Source organism: Sinohyriopsis cumingii, chromosome 3 (genome assembly GCF_028554795.1).
Source record: "Sinohyriopsis cumingii isolate HCF-2022 chromosome 3, ASM2855479v2, whole genome shotgun sequence".
In the NCBI taxonomy this organism is placed as follows: Eukaryota; Metazoa; Mollusca; class Bivalvia; order Unionida; family Unionidae; genus Sinohyriopsis; species Sinohyriopsis cumingii.
In genome coordinates, this window is record NC_142963.1 from 143158052 (window position 1) to 143177121 (window position 19070).

The 19070-nt window shown below is 33.3% G+C and overlaps 1 protein-coding gene across 2 annotated transcripts in view; it reads right to left on the bottom strand.

Annotated features, from left to right (window-relative positions):
- LOC149804003 (cadherin EGF LAG seven-pass G-type receptor 1-like) overlaps nucleotides 1–19070 on the bottom strand; it is a 150336-nt gene that overhangs the window by 40148 nt on the left and 91118 nt on the right. For both annotated transcript variants that reach the window (XM_089953858.1, XM_089953859.1), the window contains exons 14-21: nucleotides 17834–18099; nucleotides 13022–13208; nucleotides 12322–12518; nucleotides 11456–11665; nucleotides 7486–7678; nucleotides 4939–5079; nucleotides 4382–4484; nucleotides 1806–1979 (exon numbers count right to left, since the gene is read on the bottom strand). In XM_089953858.1, coding sequence (XP_089809984.1) covers nucleotides 1806–1979; nucleotides 4382–4484; nucleotides 4939–5079; nucleotides 7486–7678; nucleotides 11456–11665; nucleotides 12322–12518; nucleotides 13022–13208; nucleotides 17834–18099 — 1471 coding nt within the window. The remainder of the gene's footprint in view (nucleotides 1–1805; nucleotides 1980–4381; nucleotides 4485–4938; nucleotides 5080–7485; nucleotides 7679–11455; nucleotides 11666–12321; nucleotides 12519–13021; nucleotides 13209–17833; nucleotides 18100–19070) is intronic.

A 19070-nucleotide genomic window follows, 5' to 3' on the forward strand; every position in this document is an offset into this window, starting at 1 on the left:
GGCCCATACTTCAAGGGCAAATACACGTGAAATTCCCAAAGGATGCACCCCTTCTCCATATAATGTAAACCCTTAGAACATGCCTATTTTCCTCTGGGAAGCTCTCCCTTTTTATATTTTGCAGCCAATCTGTAGAATAGCTAAAGGACAGACTTAAGCAAAAAAGCATAAAGACAGTGCGACTAATTGATGTGATGTGATTTTGATTTTTAACGTAGCTTTAACAATTTTTCAGTCATATCGCTATGATGTCTGCAATGTGGCAGTTTATAGTGATGTCTAGCACTGAGGCATCATGCCGCAGACATGTAGCATGATGTCCCACCCAGTCACATTATCCTGACACCAGGCCGACCAGTCCTAACACTAACTTCTTAATGCTGAATGCCAAGCGAGGCAGCTGTTAGTACCATTTTTTAAGTCTCTGGTATGACTTGGCCGGGGATCGAACCCACGACCTCCCGCATCTGAGGCGGACGCTCTAAGTGCGACTAATTAACAGTTAATCACCATAACCCTATCTTGTGACAAGGACTGCTCCTCTGTAGCTATTCAGACATTCATCAAATGTTCTACAAAGTGTGCATGTAAGCACTTGAGATTGGTCAGCAAATAAATGATACCTTTTTTGCTTAAGTTTTAATTAAACTGGTGACATACAAATATAAACCATTAAAGTAATCAAAGCCTTCTCAGTTTGATTTTGGATAATATTGCCAACCATCAATATGCCATAGTAATAACTGATCTGTAGTACATGTGTCTTGTACTTGAACACGATAGTTGTCAGTAGAAACTTAAAACAGTGCACTGACTCATAAAAATGAGTTGGCAAATTCTGTTTTCATTTTATGTGATAGCCTTGCAACGAAAATAACACTAATGCGAAGAAAAGAAAAAAAAAGGAGGGGAGGAGGCTGTTTTTAATGGGTGATATTTAAGTATCAGTACCTAAAACTTGTTTGAATTCATCATGAAAACATCTGCAGTCTTGAGTTCATTCAAATGCCATACAGCCATACATAGAGTCCACATTATAACACACCTTTATTCCTTAGGTAAACTTCTTAAGACAATAATAGTGTTTACTAATTAACATATTTATTCTGAATTAGATTTTTGCACATATGCTATTTGGTTTATTGTTTCATTTAATGATGGTAATTCACACTTGTATAAACAGTACAGTGAAATGCCACGTATTTACTAATTTCTTGGGTGTGATGCTAATTTACTTGCGGAGAAAACTTCACAGCATTTTAAATGATCATTCTTGGGACTGAAACTAATTACTGATGATTTTATTGTTACGGTTTAATTCTGCTTTAGTGTTCTTGTTGGGGTAACAAATTATAAATTTACAAATATAATGTTTAAACTTCACATTGTAATAAATTAAAAATATCCTTTTTAGTGTGATATTGTAGATAATTAAGAATTAAATCCTGATATGTATTAAAATAATTATATACTTTTTCATTTTATTTTCCATCCTTTTGAAAGTGAGGGACTCCCAAGTTTATTCCAGGGATTCTCAGAAGTATCCTGGGGACTCCTGAGTTCATGTGAGTCCATGACTAGCCTTTCCAAAACTGTTCAGAGTCCTGTGTCTGCTAAAGCATGTGTCTTTTATATGCAAGCACATGTTCTTTTATATGCAAGCACGTTCTTTTATATGCAAGTGAAAGTTATAACATGTATTCTTTATATAAAGGTGTCCTCTACAGCATGTTTCCTTTATATGAATGGGGTATGCAAGTCATATAAATGTATGAAATGACCGGTTTCATTAATACTCAATTTACCTTTCTGTATGTGACCAGAAGACGCACTGAGGGCTTGTTCTATTAACATTCTGCAGCTGTTTGAAGGTCAAGGTCACTGGATCCACAAGTGAGCCTGTCACATTCTTCCCTTTGTCTCTCAGAATGAGAGTGAAAACTGGGCTATTCACAGACATTGGTCTCCCTTCTATGTTTCTGTGTGTAAACAAACAACATTGACATTTCTATGAATTCAATTTTTTTACAATTTATGCAACAAATAGAAATAATCACGTATACAATTTTAAAAGAATCTTATATTTTTAAATTTAAATTAACAATGACATAAATGACTATCATGGTAAAAAAATATCTGCATCAATCAGAATTTATATTAAATTTACAAAACATTTATGTTGTATTTTTCTCATTATCCAAGTTCTATATCAACTAATACTACAAGCTCAATCCTGTTTTACATGTCAGCTCTCAATTTAGAAGTTGTAGGATTTACAATGAATTAATACAATATCATTCTGCAACACTATCACAAAACTAATTTAAGAAATAAGACTGAGTAACCATCCCATTCAAAGAGTTACCATCCCATTCAAAAAAATTACCATCCCAGTCAGTTACCATTCCCTTCAAAGAGTTACCATCCCATTCAAAGATTTATCACCCCATTCAAGGAGTTACCATCCCTAACATTCCATTCAATGAGTTACCATCTTATTCAAAGAGTTACCATCCCATGCAAAGAGTAACCATCCCATGCAAAGACTAACCATCCCATTCAAAGACTTACCATCTAATTCAGAGTCACCCTCCCATTACCATCCTATTCAAAGAGTTAATTTGTTCAAGTCTTTATTTAATCAAACAATTCAGAGTTACTGTTAAAAACTGCAACTAAAATATTTGATGGAAACGATGGCTTGCAAGCAAAGCTGAGTCACTGATAAAATATTTTGTAGCAAACTCATATATTCCTGTACAAAAAGGCAAACCCAACAGAATTGATCTGGCAGAAGACAACTGACAATTCTTCAATACCATAATGGCATATCTCATACTCCCATCATACTAATTAAGTATAAGACACGCATCATGAACTCCTGTACCATAATGGTATACTTCATATTCCAATCATACTATTTAAGTAGAAGATACACATCATAAACTCCTATACCATAATGGTATACCTCATACTCCCCTCATACTAATTAAGTAGAAGACACATCATAAACTCCAGTATCATAATGGAATACTTCATACTCCCAACATACTAATTAAGTAGAAGACACACATCATAAACTCCTGTACCATAATGGTATACTTCATACTCCCAACACACTAATTAAGTAGAATATAAACATCATGAACTCCTGTACCATAATGGTATACTTCATACTCCCATCATACTATTTAAGTAGAATATAAACATCATAAACTCCTGTACCATAATGGTATACCTCATACTCCCAACACACTAAGTAGAATATAAACATCATAAACTCCTATACCATAATGGTATACCTCATACTCCCATCATACTAATTAAGTAGAAGACACATCATAAACTCCAGAATCATAATGGAATACTTCATACTCCCAACATACTAATTAAGTAGAAGACACACATCATGAACTCCTGTACCATAATGGTATACCTCATACTCCCAACACACTAATTAAGTAGAATATAAACATCATGAACTCCTGTACCATAATGGTATACTTCATACTCCCATCATACTAATTAAGTAGAAGACACACATCATGAACTCCTGTACCATAATGGTATACTTCATACTCCCATCATACTAATTAAGTAGAATATAAACATCATGAACTCCTGTACCATAATGGTATACCTCATACTCCCATCATACTAATTAAGTAGAAGACACACATCATGAACTCCTGTACCATAATGGTATACTTCATACTCCCATCATACTAATTAAGTAGAAGACACATCATAAACTCCTGTACCATAATGGTATACTTCATACTCCCATCATACTAATTAAGTAGAAGACACACATCATGAACTCCTGTACCATAATGGTATACTTCATACTCCCATCATACTAATTAAGTAGAAGACACATCATAAACTCCTGTACCATAATGGTATACTTCATACTCCCATCATACTAATTAAGTAGAAGACACACATCATGAACTCCTGTACCATAATGGTATACTTCATACTCCCATCATACTAATTAAGTAGAATATAAACATCATGAACTCCTGTATCATAATGGTATACTTCATACTCCAATCATACTAATTAAGTAGAAGACATGCCTCCTTCACTCCTGTACCATAATGGTATACTTCATACTCCCATCATACTAATTAAGTAGAAGACACATCATAAACTCCTGTACCATAATGGTATACTTCATACTCCCATCATACTAATTAAGTAGAAGACATGCCTCCTTCACTCCTGTACCATAATGGCCTGAGTTCATGTGTGAAGAGTCCATGCTATGTGTCTTCTACCACATCATAAACTCCTGTACCATAATGGCTTACTTCATATCACCAATTTACTGTTTAAACAGAAGAGACACCTCATATTTTCCTGTACAATGGCTTACCTCACACCTGTACCATACCGTTTTGGAAGAAGATCTCCTAGATTCTTGTATAGTATGTACCCAACATAAGCTTTGGGCGTCACACTCTTTACAGACAAAAAGTCTGAAATGAAAAGACGTGTTCAAGGTGATAAGATGTTAAGAGATCCTGATGAGACGGACATAGTCGTTTTTTAACACGTCAAAACTTAGAATCCTTGTCAGTCAAACTCTTTCTTAGCAGCAATTTCATAATGAATGCGCCAATAAAACTTAACTTTTAAAAAACAACAATTTCAACTACAAATTAATACTCCAGTTTGGACTGAAAACTACATAAACTTCTATGACAGTGGTGTCCTCTTTCTCTAAACAAGCTTATTTTATTTTCTATGTTAATTTGATATAACACTATGGTGCGAAATGTCCATTTATTTCTTCCAATTTTATCAAATTTAATCCTTCACACTACATGTGATTGCTGAATAGGTGTAAATTTTAAAATTACCATAATCTGTTCTGCCATTTAATATTTTCTTTTCTACCTGCAATATCAAACAAGAATTTTAGTGGTATACCTGGAAAGGCAGACTCTACGACCGACTGTGGTAGGAAAACGTTGGTCTCATCATCAAATGTGCTGTTTTTTACGATGTTATCATACTTTGGAATTCGTCTCCCAGTAAAGTTGCTCTTACTGATTGTGTCCACTCCCAGCACTGTAATTATAACAAATGCAGCAATATGCAATGAAGAACTTTAGATGATATGAACTGAGAGATCATATTCAGATATGAACTGAGATCATATTTTGATGATATAAACTGAGAAATATTTAGATGAACCAATAGATCATATTCAGATGAAATGAACTAAGAGATCATATTCAGATGAAATGAACTGAGAGATCATATTTAGATGATATGAACTGAGAGATCATATTCAGATATAAACTGAGAGATCATATTCAGATATGAACTGAGATCATATTTAGATAACATGAACTGAGAAATCATATTCAGATCAAATGAACTGAGAAATATTTAGATGAACTGAGAAATCATAATCAGATTATATGAACTGAGAAATCGTATTTAGATGAAATAAACCAAGAGGACATATTCAGATGATATGAAATGAGATCATATTTTGATGAAATGAACTGAGAGATCATATTCAGATGATATAAACTCAGAAATCATATTTAGATGAAATGATGAAAGGACATATTCAGATGTTATGAACTGAGAGATCATATGCAGATGAGAACATATTTTGATGAAATGAACTGAGATCATATTCAGCTTGATGTCAGTAATATACAGACAGTCCATATGTTTCGGCTAATTTGACGTCATCAGTGGTTTATTAATGTGAATGACTTGATGGTGATGTTGCATGTAAAATCTAACGTCAATATATATATATATATATATATATATATATATATATATATATATATCTTTTGGATGATCTAAATTCTTCTTCACAGAGTATTCATTCGTATACTATCACTCAGTTTAACTCCGTAAATGTTTTGTTCCCTTTACCACCTGACCTAAAACTTGCATGAGCTACCGCAAAAAAGAATTTAAAAATAACATTTTACAAACTCTGCTCAGGTAACAATTATTTCTTTTCTGCAATACCACAACATATAGCATAATTAAAATAAATGACTGTATTGGCTTATATGCATCATGTGTACATTAAAAAATTTACAAGATTAAATGACTGTATTGGCTTATATGCATCATGTGTACATTAAAAATTTACAAGATTAAATGACTGTATTGGCTTATATGCATCATGTGTACATTAAAAAATTTACAAGATTAAATGACTGTATTGGCTTATATGCATCATGTGTACATTAAAAAATTTACAAGATTAAATGACTATTGGCTTATATGCATCATGTGTACATTAAAAAATTTACAAGATTAAATGACTGTATTGGCTTATATGCATCATGTGTACATTAAAAATTTACAAGATTAAATGACTGTATTGGCTTATATGCATCATGTGTACATTAAAAATTTACAAGATTAAATGACTGTATTGGCTTATATGCATCATATGTACATTAAAAAATTTACAAGATTAAATGACTGTATTGGCTTATATGCATCATGTGTACATTAAAAAATTTACAAGATTAAATGACTGTATTGGCTTATATGCATCATGTGTACATAAAAAATTTACAAGATTAAATGACTGTATTGGCTTATATGCATCATGTGTACATTAAAAAATTTACAAGATTAAATGACTGTATTGGCTTATATGCATCATGTGTACATTAAAAAATTTACAAGATTAAATGACTGTATTGGCTTATATGCATCATGTGTACATTAAAAAATTTACAAGATTAAATGACTATTGGCTTATATGCATCATGTGTACATTAAAAAATTTACAAGATTAAATGACTGTATTGGCTTATATGCATCATGTGTACATTAAAAATTTACAAGATTAAATGACTGTATTGGCTTATATGCATCATGTGTACATTAAAAATTTACAAGATTAAATGACTGTATTGGCTTATATGCATCATATGTACATTAAAAAATTTACAAGATTAAATGACTGTATTGGCTTATATGCATCATGTGTACATAAAAAATTTACAAGATTAAATGACTGTATTGGCTTATATGCATCATGTGTACATTAAAAATTTACAAGATTAAATGACTGTATTGGCTTATATGCATCATGTGTACATTAAAAATTTACAAGATTAAATGACTGTATTGGCTTATATGCATCATGTGTACATTAAAAAATTTACAAGATTAAATGACTGTATTGGCTTATATGCATCATGTGTACATAAAAAAATTTACAAGATTAAATGACTGTATTGGCTTATATGCATCATGTGTACATTAAAAAATTAAATAAATCAAATGACTCGAGGTTAAATGGCAATTTCTTCTAGTTCGTAAGTCAATTTTTGGTCTGAAAGTCAATTTTTAGTCTGAAAGTCAATTTTAAGTAAAATCCCTGAATAAATGTAAACTGATCTGAAACTAATCTACTGCTCTACAATTTGCTAAAACTTTTTACTGAATTTTTTTTAAAAAAATATGTTTCTCAGGACCCACCTATATTGTCAGAAATGACACTGTAAGGTTTCGGGTTGTCTGGAGCCATTAATTCTAAGGTAGCCAGTAAAATAGCCAGGTATGCCTCCATCTTGGATATTAACACTGATGTTCCTCTAGACTCCATGTCAAGTCTGCGCCAGAATGCCTCATACTCTGGTGTAAGGATGTTGCTCAATACAGAGATAATGTTCTGAAGTAAAAGATGAAACAGTGTAAATGACATGCACTTCAAAATCTCTCTGAGCTGGAAACCATAAAAAAGTTAACTTGTCCAAATAAATTTTTATAAAACTGCTCAAAATATTTACCTTACTAGAAAATATATTAAAAGATTCAAATACCTTTTTTGTATTGTCCGCAGGTTAAACGGTCATAATTGGAGTATTTTCAGTGTTCAATCTTTCCAGCATCCTTTGTGACAAAGTGGAATATATTAGGGCCAAATTAAAAAGAAAATAACAGTACAAAATATGTGCAAGTTGCAAATGAAACCTGTTCATGACTAACCGTTGTAAACTTGAACAGAAGCATTTTTTACTCATATATTGTTTCCAGGATGGCCTATCTTCTTGAACACTCGGCTCTATTTTACAGAGAACATATGTGTAGTAGTCAATCCTCAACAAAAAATTTCACAAGGACTGTAAAGCCATTTTTGAAAAAAGTAGGGAAACATATAGTCTGACCAAAAAGTAAGACAAAGTTGGAAAATTTGGGGTTGCTGGCAACACTGAATGTCAAAGTTATTTTTTTCAGACGAGATTACTTTCTAATTTCTTTAGAACAGTCCACCAAAAACACACCAAAATTTTTTTCAAAAGAAATCCTTGTGTGATTTTACTATAAATATTGATTAATAATTTAGCTTAATTCATTTAATAAATAAAACAGTGTGTGTGCTTGTTTATTCTAAATGCTAAAGTGATCTACAATTACAATTATTTTAAATGCTAAAGTGACCTACAAACATTCTAAATGCTAAAGTGATCTACAATTACAATTATTTTTAATGCTAAAGTGACCTACAATTACAATTATTTTAAATGCTAAAGTGACCTACAATTACAATTATTTTAAATGCTAAAGTGACCTACAAAACATTTTAAATGCTAAAGTGATCTACAATTACAATTATTTTAAATGCTAAAGTGACCTACAAAACATTTTAAATGCTAAAGTGACCTACAAAACATTTTAAATGCTAAAGTGACCTACAAAACATTTTAAATGCTAAAGTGATCTACAATTACAATTATTTTAAATGCTAAAGTGATCTACAATTACAATTATTTTAAATGCTAAAGTGACCTACAAAACATTTTAAATGCTAAAGTGATCTACAATTACAATTATTTTAAATGCTAAAGTGACCTACAAAACATTTTAAATGCTAAAGTGACCTACAAAACATTTTAAATGCTAAAGTGACCTACAAAACATTTTAAATGCTAAAGTGACCTACAAAACATTTTAAATGCTAAAGTGACCTACAATTACAATTATTTTAAATGCTAAAGTGATCTACAATTACAATTATTTTAAATGCTAAAGTGACCTACAAAACATTTTAAATGCTAAAGTGACCTACAAAACATTTTAAATGCTAAAGTGACCTACAATTACAATTATTTTAAATGCTAAAGTGACCTACAAAACATTTTAAATGCTAAAGTGACCTACAAAACATTTTAAATGCTAAAGTGATCTACAATTACAATTATTTTAAATGCTAAAGTGACCTACAATTACAATTATTTTAAATGCTAAAGTGATCTACAATTACAATTATTTTAAATGCTAAAGTGACCTACAAAACATTTTAAATGCTAAAGTGACCTACAAAACATTTTAAATGCTAAAGTGACCTACAAAACATTTTAAATGCTAAAGTGACCTACAATTACAATTATTTTAAATGCTAAAGTGATCTACAATTACAATTATTTTAAATGCTAAAGTGACCTACAAAACATTTTAAATGCTAAAGTGATCTACAATTACAATTATTTTAAATGCTAAAGTGACCTACAATTACAATTATTTTAAATGCTAAAGTGACCTACAAAACATTTTAAATGCTAAAGTGACCTACAAAACATTTTAAATGCTAAAGTGACCTACAAAACATTTTAAATGCTAAAGTGACCTACAATTACAATTATTTTAAATGCTAAAGTGACCTACAAAACATTTTAAATGCTAAAGTGACCTACAAAACATTTTAAATGCTAAAGTGATCTACAATTACAATTATTTTAAATGCTAAAGTGACCTACAATTACAATTATTTTAAATGCTAAAGTGACCTACAAAACATTTTAAATGCTAAAGTGACCTACAAAACATTTTAAATGCTAAAGTGACCTACAATTACAATTATTTTAAATGCTAAAGTGACCTACAATTACAATTATTTTAAATGCTAAAGTGACCTACAAAACATTTTAAATGCTAAAGTGACCTACAAAACATTTTAAATGCTAAAGTGACCTACAAAACATTTTAAATGCTAAAGTGACCTACAATTTCAATTATTTTAAATGCTAAAGTGACCTACAAAACATTTTAAATGCTAAAGTGACCTACAAAACATTTTAAATGCTAAAGTGACCTACAAAACATTCTAAATGCTAAAGTGACCTACAAAACATTTTAAATGCTAAAGTGACCTACAAACATTCTAAATGCTAAAGTGACCTACAAAACATTTTAAATGCTAAAGTGACCTACAATTACAAAAACATAAAACCTGCATCTGCTTGTTTCCAAATTTAATTTTGCAACCAAAGAGCATCTGCCTTGGATGCGGGAGGTCACAGGTTCGAACCCAAGCCAAGTCATATCATGGCCTTATAAAATGGTTCTAGCAGTTGTCTCATTTGGAGGTCAGCATTAAAGGGTTAGTGTTAGGACTGGTCAGCCTGGTGTCAGGATACACGATAATGTGGCTGGGTGGGACATGATGCTTTGTGTCTGCAGCATGATGCCCCAGTGATAGACATCACTATAAACTGCCACACTTCAGATACAATAGTGATATGACTAAAATTGTTAAAGCTACATTTAAAATTTTAATCACACACACACACTGCAACCAAAAGCCATCTAGAACACAGGCCAAATGTGAATGTATGCACAGCTTGGTTTGTATAGCCCAGGAATTATTTTAAAGGAGTTTTCATTGAGTTTTCTTGTACTTCCAAAGTTTTTAAATTGGTCATGCTCCCCTTTGTAAGCACTGTTCATTCCAAGGTGTTCATACCCTCTTTGCTAAATTACTGATCCATTTACAAAAATGTGATTAGTGCACAACAGGAAAGGGACACTACTCAATCTTGAAATGGCAGTTTCACAAGTCCTTTAATAAAATGAATATATCAGTCCATTTATTATTTTGAAAAATATGTTATAACAATGGTCTAGAATTAAAAGAGTGCTACTTTGCATTTTGTTTGAATGCTTTGTACTTCCTTTAATAAACACAAGCAGTTTTTAGCAAAATTAATAGTGATTTTATTAATGCAACAACTTTTTTGTAATTCCTCAAATTCAAGACTTTTTAAAGTTTGTACAAATCATGTATAGGTGTTACTGGCACATCATTTTTTAAGTGGAGTCCAGCTACAAACTACAGAGACCAAGATCTGCTGTCACATATTGTGCTGGCAGTTTGTGAGAAGCAATCAGTAGAACAAACCACATAGACCCTGATCTGCTGGCTCAGGGATTACCTGTATTACTTACACTGTCAGGGGTTATCCCTACTATTTACACTCTTGGATTATCCCCACTGCTTACAATCTGTGATTATTCCTATTACTTGCATACAGGAAATAACCCAAGTGCTTACTATCCCTACTGCTTGCACTCTCAGAGATAATCCCCAGTGTTTATATTCTATGGGATTATCCCTATGCTATGCGCTCGTCCTACAAGAATGTCGCATTAAGATATTGCATTTTCTTACCGACAAATACTTGCTGTCCTGTTCGCTGGTGAGGTTAAGACCCTGCTGGTTATTCTCGTAGTCAAGAGTGCTAATCAGGATTCGTACAGTAGTATTCAGGTCATTCCCAAAAAGCTGCTTTGTTGATGATGTGGCATTCTCAAGGTCAGCCATTGTTGTCTTCGCAACAAATGTGTTGATAGTCAATTGGCCACTCTCTATCTTGTTAATCTGTGATAAATGATAATGAAATCGTAAAAAAGAACCTTTTTATTTAACTTTAGAAAGGTCTGTAATATAAAAATGTGATAGTAACTGTAGTTGGTGGAATCTATAAGTAAAATAATTATTACAACAGACAAGTGCAAAATCATTATAAGCATTATGTACTCTGTGGCAGAGGTTCTCAAACTGTGGTAAGCATACCAATGGTGGTCCGTGAGCTCCATTCAGGTGGTAAACGAAAGGCTGTGGAACAATCAAGAAATAGTAAAAGCAACATTAGGAAAGGTCATTAAATGGCTGGCTGACAAGGTCTGCCAAGACTCAGCAATGCTAACATGGTGTGCATTAGTTTGAGAACCACTGCTCTATAGCATAATGAATAAAGGTTAGAGTTCATCCTTTTAATTCTGTTGGTTTAATTCAGCTTCTACAATAAAATTAACAAAACTTGCACAATTATGTGTAGACATTCATGACACAAACTGGTCTATACATCATACTAATACAAACTAATAAAAGGCTCTTGTTAAACATATTTGATCAACTTTATTTATTTGCCATTTTATTAATATAATGTGCATAAATTAAGTTTTAAAGAGCATAAAAACAGTATAAACTGAATTATATATCTGTGATATCCGAGAAAAATATACAAAATCTACCTGGTCAAGCAGCCTGGTGAAAGCTTTATTAGAACAATTGAACAAGTCTGGTTCCAACCAAACACCATCCCGTGTGCAATTTCTGATGGCATCACCATCTGCATCATTAGGGCAATCACGAATCACAAAGCCACCAAGTGTCACAGAATCCCACCATATCCCAGAATGTAAGTTTCTAGGACATGCATCAAGCATCACTGAAAGACAAATATTTTGATTTAATACATGAATATCATACAAAAATCAAATAAGTTAAGTTTGAATATTCTTTAATCTTTTTGTTGAAATTTGTACCAAATTTTCAGGTAATTTTTTTCTTTATAAATATATCCATTTATAATCTATTAATACACTTATTTATACCAATACTTTCAGCACATGTTCTTCTTTCATACATGTCTTCCATACATATATTTGTTTACGCATTCTACATCAAAATCTGAAAAAGCTATATTTTTGTTCGTAATTTGTATTAAATTTATCAAAATTTCAGGTGATTATTACATAGAAAAGAACAAAAAAAAGCATTCTCAAAGATGAACTGATGTTCAAAACCGCTCACTACAAGATAGTGTCCAGATGGAGAAGAATTACAAGATATCAAAAGTTACATTTTGGCATGATTTCTTTATCTGCTTTATAAACTCTTAACAAATTTACAATTAGCAATAATTTTTTTTAAAGAATTGGATAAATTTACTTATGCAGCCCTCATCTTTCCGTATCTCAGCATGTCCACTTTGACACTGGTCACAGCGTCGGCCAACAACAGACTCCAAACATGGACACTGCCCTGTAACTGGGTCACAGGTTGCACTGGTGGAACCAATCTCGTAACAGTCACAGGGCAAGCAAATGGGACTCCCCGAGGGGCGATAGTAATTTGACTGAAAAAGAATGAATTGAAATCAGAAATGGTGCCTTGGCTGTGGTGATTAGATCAATACTGGCAGGATGAATAATGAGTGAAAAGTCCGAACTTCACAGCCAGTAACATGATCAACATCACAGTAAGAAAACTGAAAAATGTGTTATTGTGAAAACATGAGTATTTACAAGATGAGTATGCATTACTGTGAAAAAAAAATGAGTATGCATTACTGTGAAAAAAAAATGAACATGCACTACTGTGATAACATGAGTAAGCACAACATGAGTATGTACAAGATGAGTATGCATTACTGTGAAAAAAATGAGTATGCATTACTGTGATAAAAACATGAACATGCACTACTGTGATAACATGAGTAAGCACAACATGAGTATGCATTACTGTGATAACATTGGTATGCATTACTGTGGTAACAATATGAATACGCATTACTGTGGTAACAAGATTATGCATAACATGAGCATGCATTACTGTGGTAACAACATGAGTATGCATTACTGCGGCAATGAAGTATGTGCTATTGTGATAATATGAGTATGCACTACTGTGATAACAATATGAGTATGCACTACCTTCATAACAACATGGGCATGCACTAATGTAATAACATGAGTATGCACTACTGTGATAACAACATGAGTATTCACAACTGTGATAACACTGGACAACAAATTTTTACAAAAGTCATGTTACTGAAATAAAATTAGTCAATTCTTATCAATTTTTATGTGCTGAACACGAATATGACAGTCAAATTGCAAAATTGGCTCTAGTTTTTTTGTAATCTGCAAGAAATTAATGTTTACATAACGAAATGCATTCCAATAGTAAAAGGTCAACTGTAATAGCCTACCTATAAAAAATCAAGTCACTGACTACATCTTAGATTTCTTCGCCTGTCTCTTGTACAGCTGTTCGGGAGCATCTCTGAGGAGTGTCCAGCAGTAGTCAGCCAGCATTGTAGTGGACCATTTTCCCTGGTATCTTTGTTCCATTGTTGCGATATCTTGATGAAAACGTTCGCCGTGTTCATCACTAACAATACCACAGTTGCTAGGAAAGAAATCCAAATGGGAATGAAGGAAGTGAATCTTTAGAGACATATTGCAGCCAAGTTTCTTATACTTCATCAACATGTCTTATACTAGTTCCTTATAGTTTTCTGCCCTAACATTTCCGAGGAAGTTTGTAGAAACTAGGCGAAAAGCATTCCATGCTTGTTTCGCGTCACCTTCCAGCAAGTTGTTGAACCGGTCATCTTTGAAAAGCTCTCGAATCTGAGGACCCACAAAAACTCCCTCTTTAATCTTTGCTTCGCTGAGTCGAGGGAATTTTTCATGCAGGTATCGGAATGCTGGCAAAGTCCGGTCAATGGCTTTCACGAAGTTCTTCATCAAACCTAGTTTGATGTGAAGGGGTGGTAGCAAGATTTTCTGAGCCTCAACCAGAGCTGGGTGTTGGATATTCTTCTCTCCAATGGCTACATTCTGCCTGTGAGTCCATTCCTTCCTCATGTAGTGCATTTCCCTTGCTCGGCTATCCCACTCGCATAAGAAACACATGTATTTTGTATATCCTTGCTGCAGTCCCATTAAAAGGGCAACTACCTTCAAATCACCACAGAGGTGCCAGCTGTACTTGTTATACTCAATGGAATTCAGTAGCTGCCTTAAGTTATCGTATGTCTCTTTCATGTGGACAGCATACGCTACTGGAATAGATGGAAGAATGTTTCCATTGTGCAAAAGCACAGCCTTGAGACTCAGTTTCGAAGAGTCCACAAATAGTCTCCATTCTTGTGGGTCATGAGTGATTTTTAAAGCATTCATGAGGCCCTCAATATCGGAACAGAATATCAGATTACTTTCCTTTCTGAAGAAAGGCTCCAATTGCTGGTGGCGCTTTCGATATGCAGTAATTGTGACATCTTCTTCTAGAAGATTCCATTGTTGGAGTCTTGATCCTAGCAATTCTGCCTTGTTCTTTGATAAGTCCAAATCACGAATCAGGTCATTTAGTTCTTCCTGTGTTATTCTGTGTGGGGTTGATGATGCACCACAGTGAAAATCTGGATCACTGCATGCTGATGGACCAGGAGAAGAACAGGTCGACTCACCTTTGTCTTCGTCAGATGAATCAAGAGAATATTCTACTGGAGGTTCTGGAATAGGAAGTCCCTCACCATGTGGAACTGGTCTCAATGCAGACGGAATGTTTGGGTAGACTATTCTCGACTTCTTTCGCTTCGTTATTCCGCCGGAAAGAGGAGGAACCAAGCAGAAGTAACAGTCATTTAGGTGGTTGCTTGGCTCTCTCCACACCATTGGGACTGCAAACGGCATTGATGACCTTTTGCAATTCAACCACTGTGAAAGCTGTGTTGTACATGTAGCACAGCATATATGCGGAGCCCAAGGCTTGTCTTGGTCACCAACCTTGCATCCGAAGTAAAGATGATATGCCTTCTTCACTTGAGAATTGATACTTTTCTTCTGGTTGGCAAATGTCACTTCCCCACAAATATAGCAAAAATTGTCCGTGGTATTAACACACTTTCGAGGCATTACTGTTCTTTATTGTACGTAAATGGATAAAATAATAAGTTTTATGTAACAGTAGCTTGAACTGTCTCGCACAACGTCTAAAATATTTTAAATGCTGAACCTATCTGATTGGGCTCTATATAGTACACTGCTTACGTCAGCTTCAGCAGCCGCCTGGCATTAGTATAATAGGCCTACACATGTATAGTACACTGCTGACGTCAACTTACTTCAGCAGCCGCATGGCATTAGTATTGCATTGCATCAGAAAATGATGCAATCAACTGTGGATGATGTGAGCATGATGGTATTATGCAGTGTTACATCATTATTCCGGATGTTGCTGCAGTCCTACTGGAGAAATTTACACAGTGAAACATAGAAAATGAGGTATATGAATATCTTCAAAACGAGAGCCAATACAAATTTTTCACGGTTATATTTGTGTTCGGCACACCAAAATACTACAGATTAGGGCCTTTTCAAGTCAGTAATGATTTCACTGTTGACCAGTGTAACATGAGTATGCAATACTGTGATAAACATGAGTATGCAATACTGTGATAAACAGGAGTATGCATTACAGTGATAACAGGAGTATGCATTACTGTGATAACATGACTATACATTACTGTGATAACAACATGACTATACATTACTGTGATAACATGAATATGCATTACTGTGTTAACAAGTATGCATTACCATGATAACATGAGTATGCATTATTGCAATAACAACACAAGTATGCATTACTACAAAAACAAAGTATGCATTACTGTGATAACATGAGTATGCATTACTGTGATAACAACATCAATATGCATTACCACAATAGCACAAGTATGCATTACCATCATAGCACAAGTATGCATTACTGTGATAACATCAGTATGCATTACCATCATAGCACAAGTATGCATTATTGTGATAACATGAGCATGCAATATTGTGAGAACAGCAAGAATATGCAACTGCAAAAATAAGATCTACTTTGCAAGTTACTGTGACATCACTTTAGTATATTCAAACTGATTTTCTGACGTTGGTTTTCTCAGCATTTTAACAACACATTAAAAACTATGTCATAAAAAGAAAATGTCAAATGTCCAAAGGAACACTGAGGCAGCCAACTGGGGCTGGTCAGAGCTGGTATTGAGCCTGTGACCCTTTGATTATGAGTCAAATACTCTATCCAATCAGAACCATGATTCTCTACTGATTTTCTACCATGATTCCCTACTGATTTTCTACCATGGTTACCTAATGATTTTCTACCATGGTTCCCTACTGAATTTCTACCACTGTTCTCTACTGATATTGTTGCATGGTTCCCTACTGACTTTGTGGAATTTTTAGAGTAAAATAAAAAGCATAACAAACGTGTTTAGCTCAACCCAATTATCAAGTTATTGTTAAAAACAGACAGGCTGTAACTGAAGACTTACAACATGAACTTGCAATCAATGTTTTTTTTTTTATTATGTACATACTCTGTCTCCATCTGCAATTAAATAGGTACATTTGTATACCTTAAAATTTAGCATTTCAACTGTACAAAAAATGTATAATCTGCAAACTTTAAATCCCATCCATTAATATCAGCCTTCATTTAATTCTGATCAAAGTGGAACTTCAAATTTGTTTTCCATTCAAACTCTTAAAAATATTTACGATTTTTCTTAAATGAAACATTGTGGGTCAATAATAGTTCAAACAACGATTTAACAAATCCGGCACAAACAAATAGCTTTCCTAAGAAAATTTTTAAAAAAAGAATATCACTACAACCTTTGGAATACTTAACAGAAATCAACAATACCAGTTAAGAATTGTTTTAGTCTTGACTTTAATACTTTCAATAATTGCTGGTGAAAAGAAATCAATTCCATGGTTGCTACAAGTCATGAATTTAAAGGCCAAAAGATTTATTTTTTCCTGCTGAAAAAACAGGACTTTTTCCCAAATCCATGAATAAAGTAGCAAAGAAATGTCACTTTCCAAAAAACTATGAAAATGCAAACACATGAAAAACAAATGGATTCACAATATTTAAATGTATCCATTTTCTACTTACCCTGCACGAGCACGCTCCTGTCCTCTTGTCGCAGTTAGGGTCAAAACCATTCTCCCGTGTACAAGACTTATCACAAGGGCCGCATATGGGATATCCCCACCAGGTGGCAGGACAAGGTTGTTCCGCTGTATTCTCACAGTACTGCCCTGATTGTAGAGTGCCACACACACAAGTGTAGTCACCATTTTGAGGATGTCGGCAGTCAGCTGAATTCTCACAAGGGTTGAAGTTCATGCAAATGTCATTGCAATTTGGGCCCAATGTGCCTGTGAAAGTGCAGAATCATTTCTATTTTACAACAATCGATGCATGTTTAATAGAATGAGTAGAGAGTACATGTGCACTAAATAATATCAGTCTATAGTTATAGTTCCAACTATTTAGCTTCATATTTATGATTCAACAGTTACATATTTTATTGAGGCAATGGAATGCATATTTTTAATTAAGGAGGAAACAACTACATAAATACTAAATAAGAAACAACTACATAAATACAAAATTAGAAACAACTACATAAATACCAAATAAGAAACAACTACATAAATACGAAATAAGAAACACAATTATTCTCTGAAGAAATCATTTCAGAATGTGTCAGGAAAGGTTGAGACAAGGGGTAGGTGGGTGTCTCCAAAAAAGTACCCAATAACATATACAATGGAAATAGTCAAGACTATCCCACAAATTGTTTAGTTAGTAAGTTTTAAAAAAAAGAATCACATTTTTGAGGAAAACTGTGTAATAGGACAGCTTCCCATCTGTTTCTTTTTGCATAGTAGATCTACATACATGTGAAGAAGTTGTTTATAAAAAAAAAACAATGTAAAAATAGATAAGGACCTCCTCAATCCACAAATTAAACTGATGAAAAAGTAATTTTTGAAGAAAGAAATAAATATACAAACAAAACTAAAAGGACAGAAAAATCGGTGTAGTGAAACTTGCATATTTTGATGCATTTATTCAACTGCTAGTTGTTCCAGAAAAGTTAGGATTTTAACATATGAATCACAAAGAAAGAAGCTATTTTTTGCTAACACTTCATTCACCATGAAGTTTTGTGAAAAAAGATGCATGTTACATTTGTTAGGATTTGGCAATCTTTGAATGGACAATTCCAGAAGCTTGTCACCAAAGAAAGGTATTAAAAACCCTAATTCATAAACACCACGTTAAAGCCTGACCGTCAAGCCAAAGATAGGTATTAAAAACCCTAATTCATAAACACCACGTT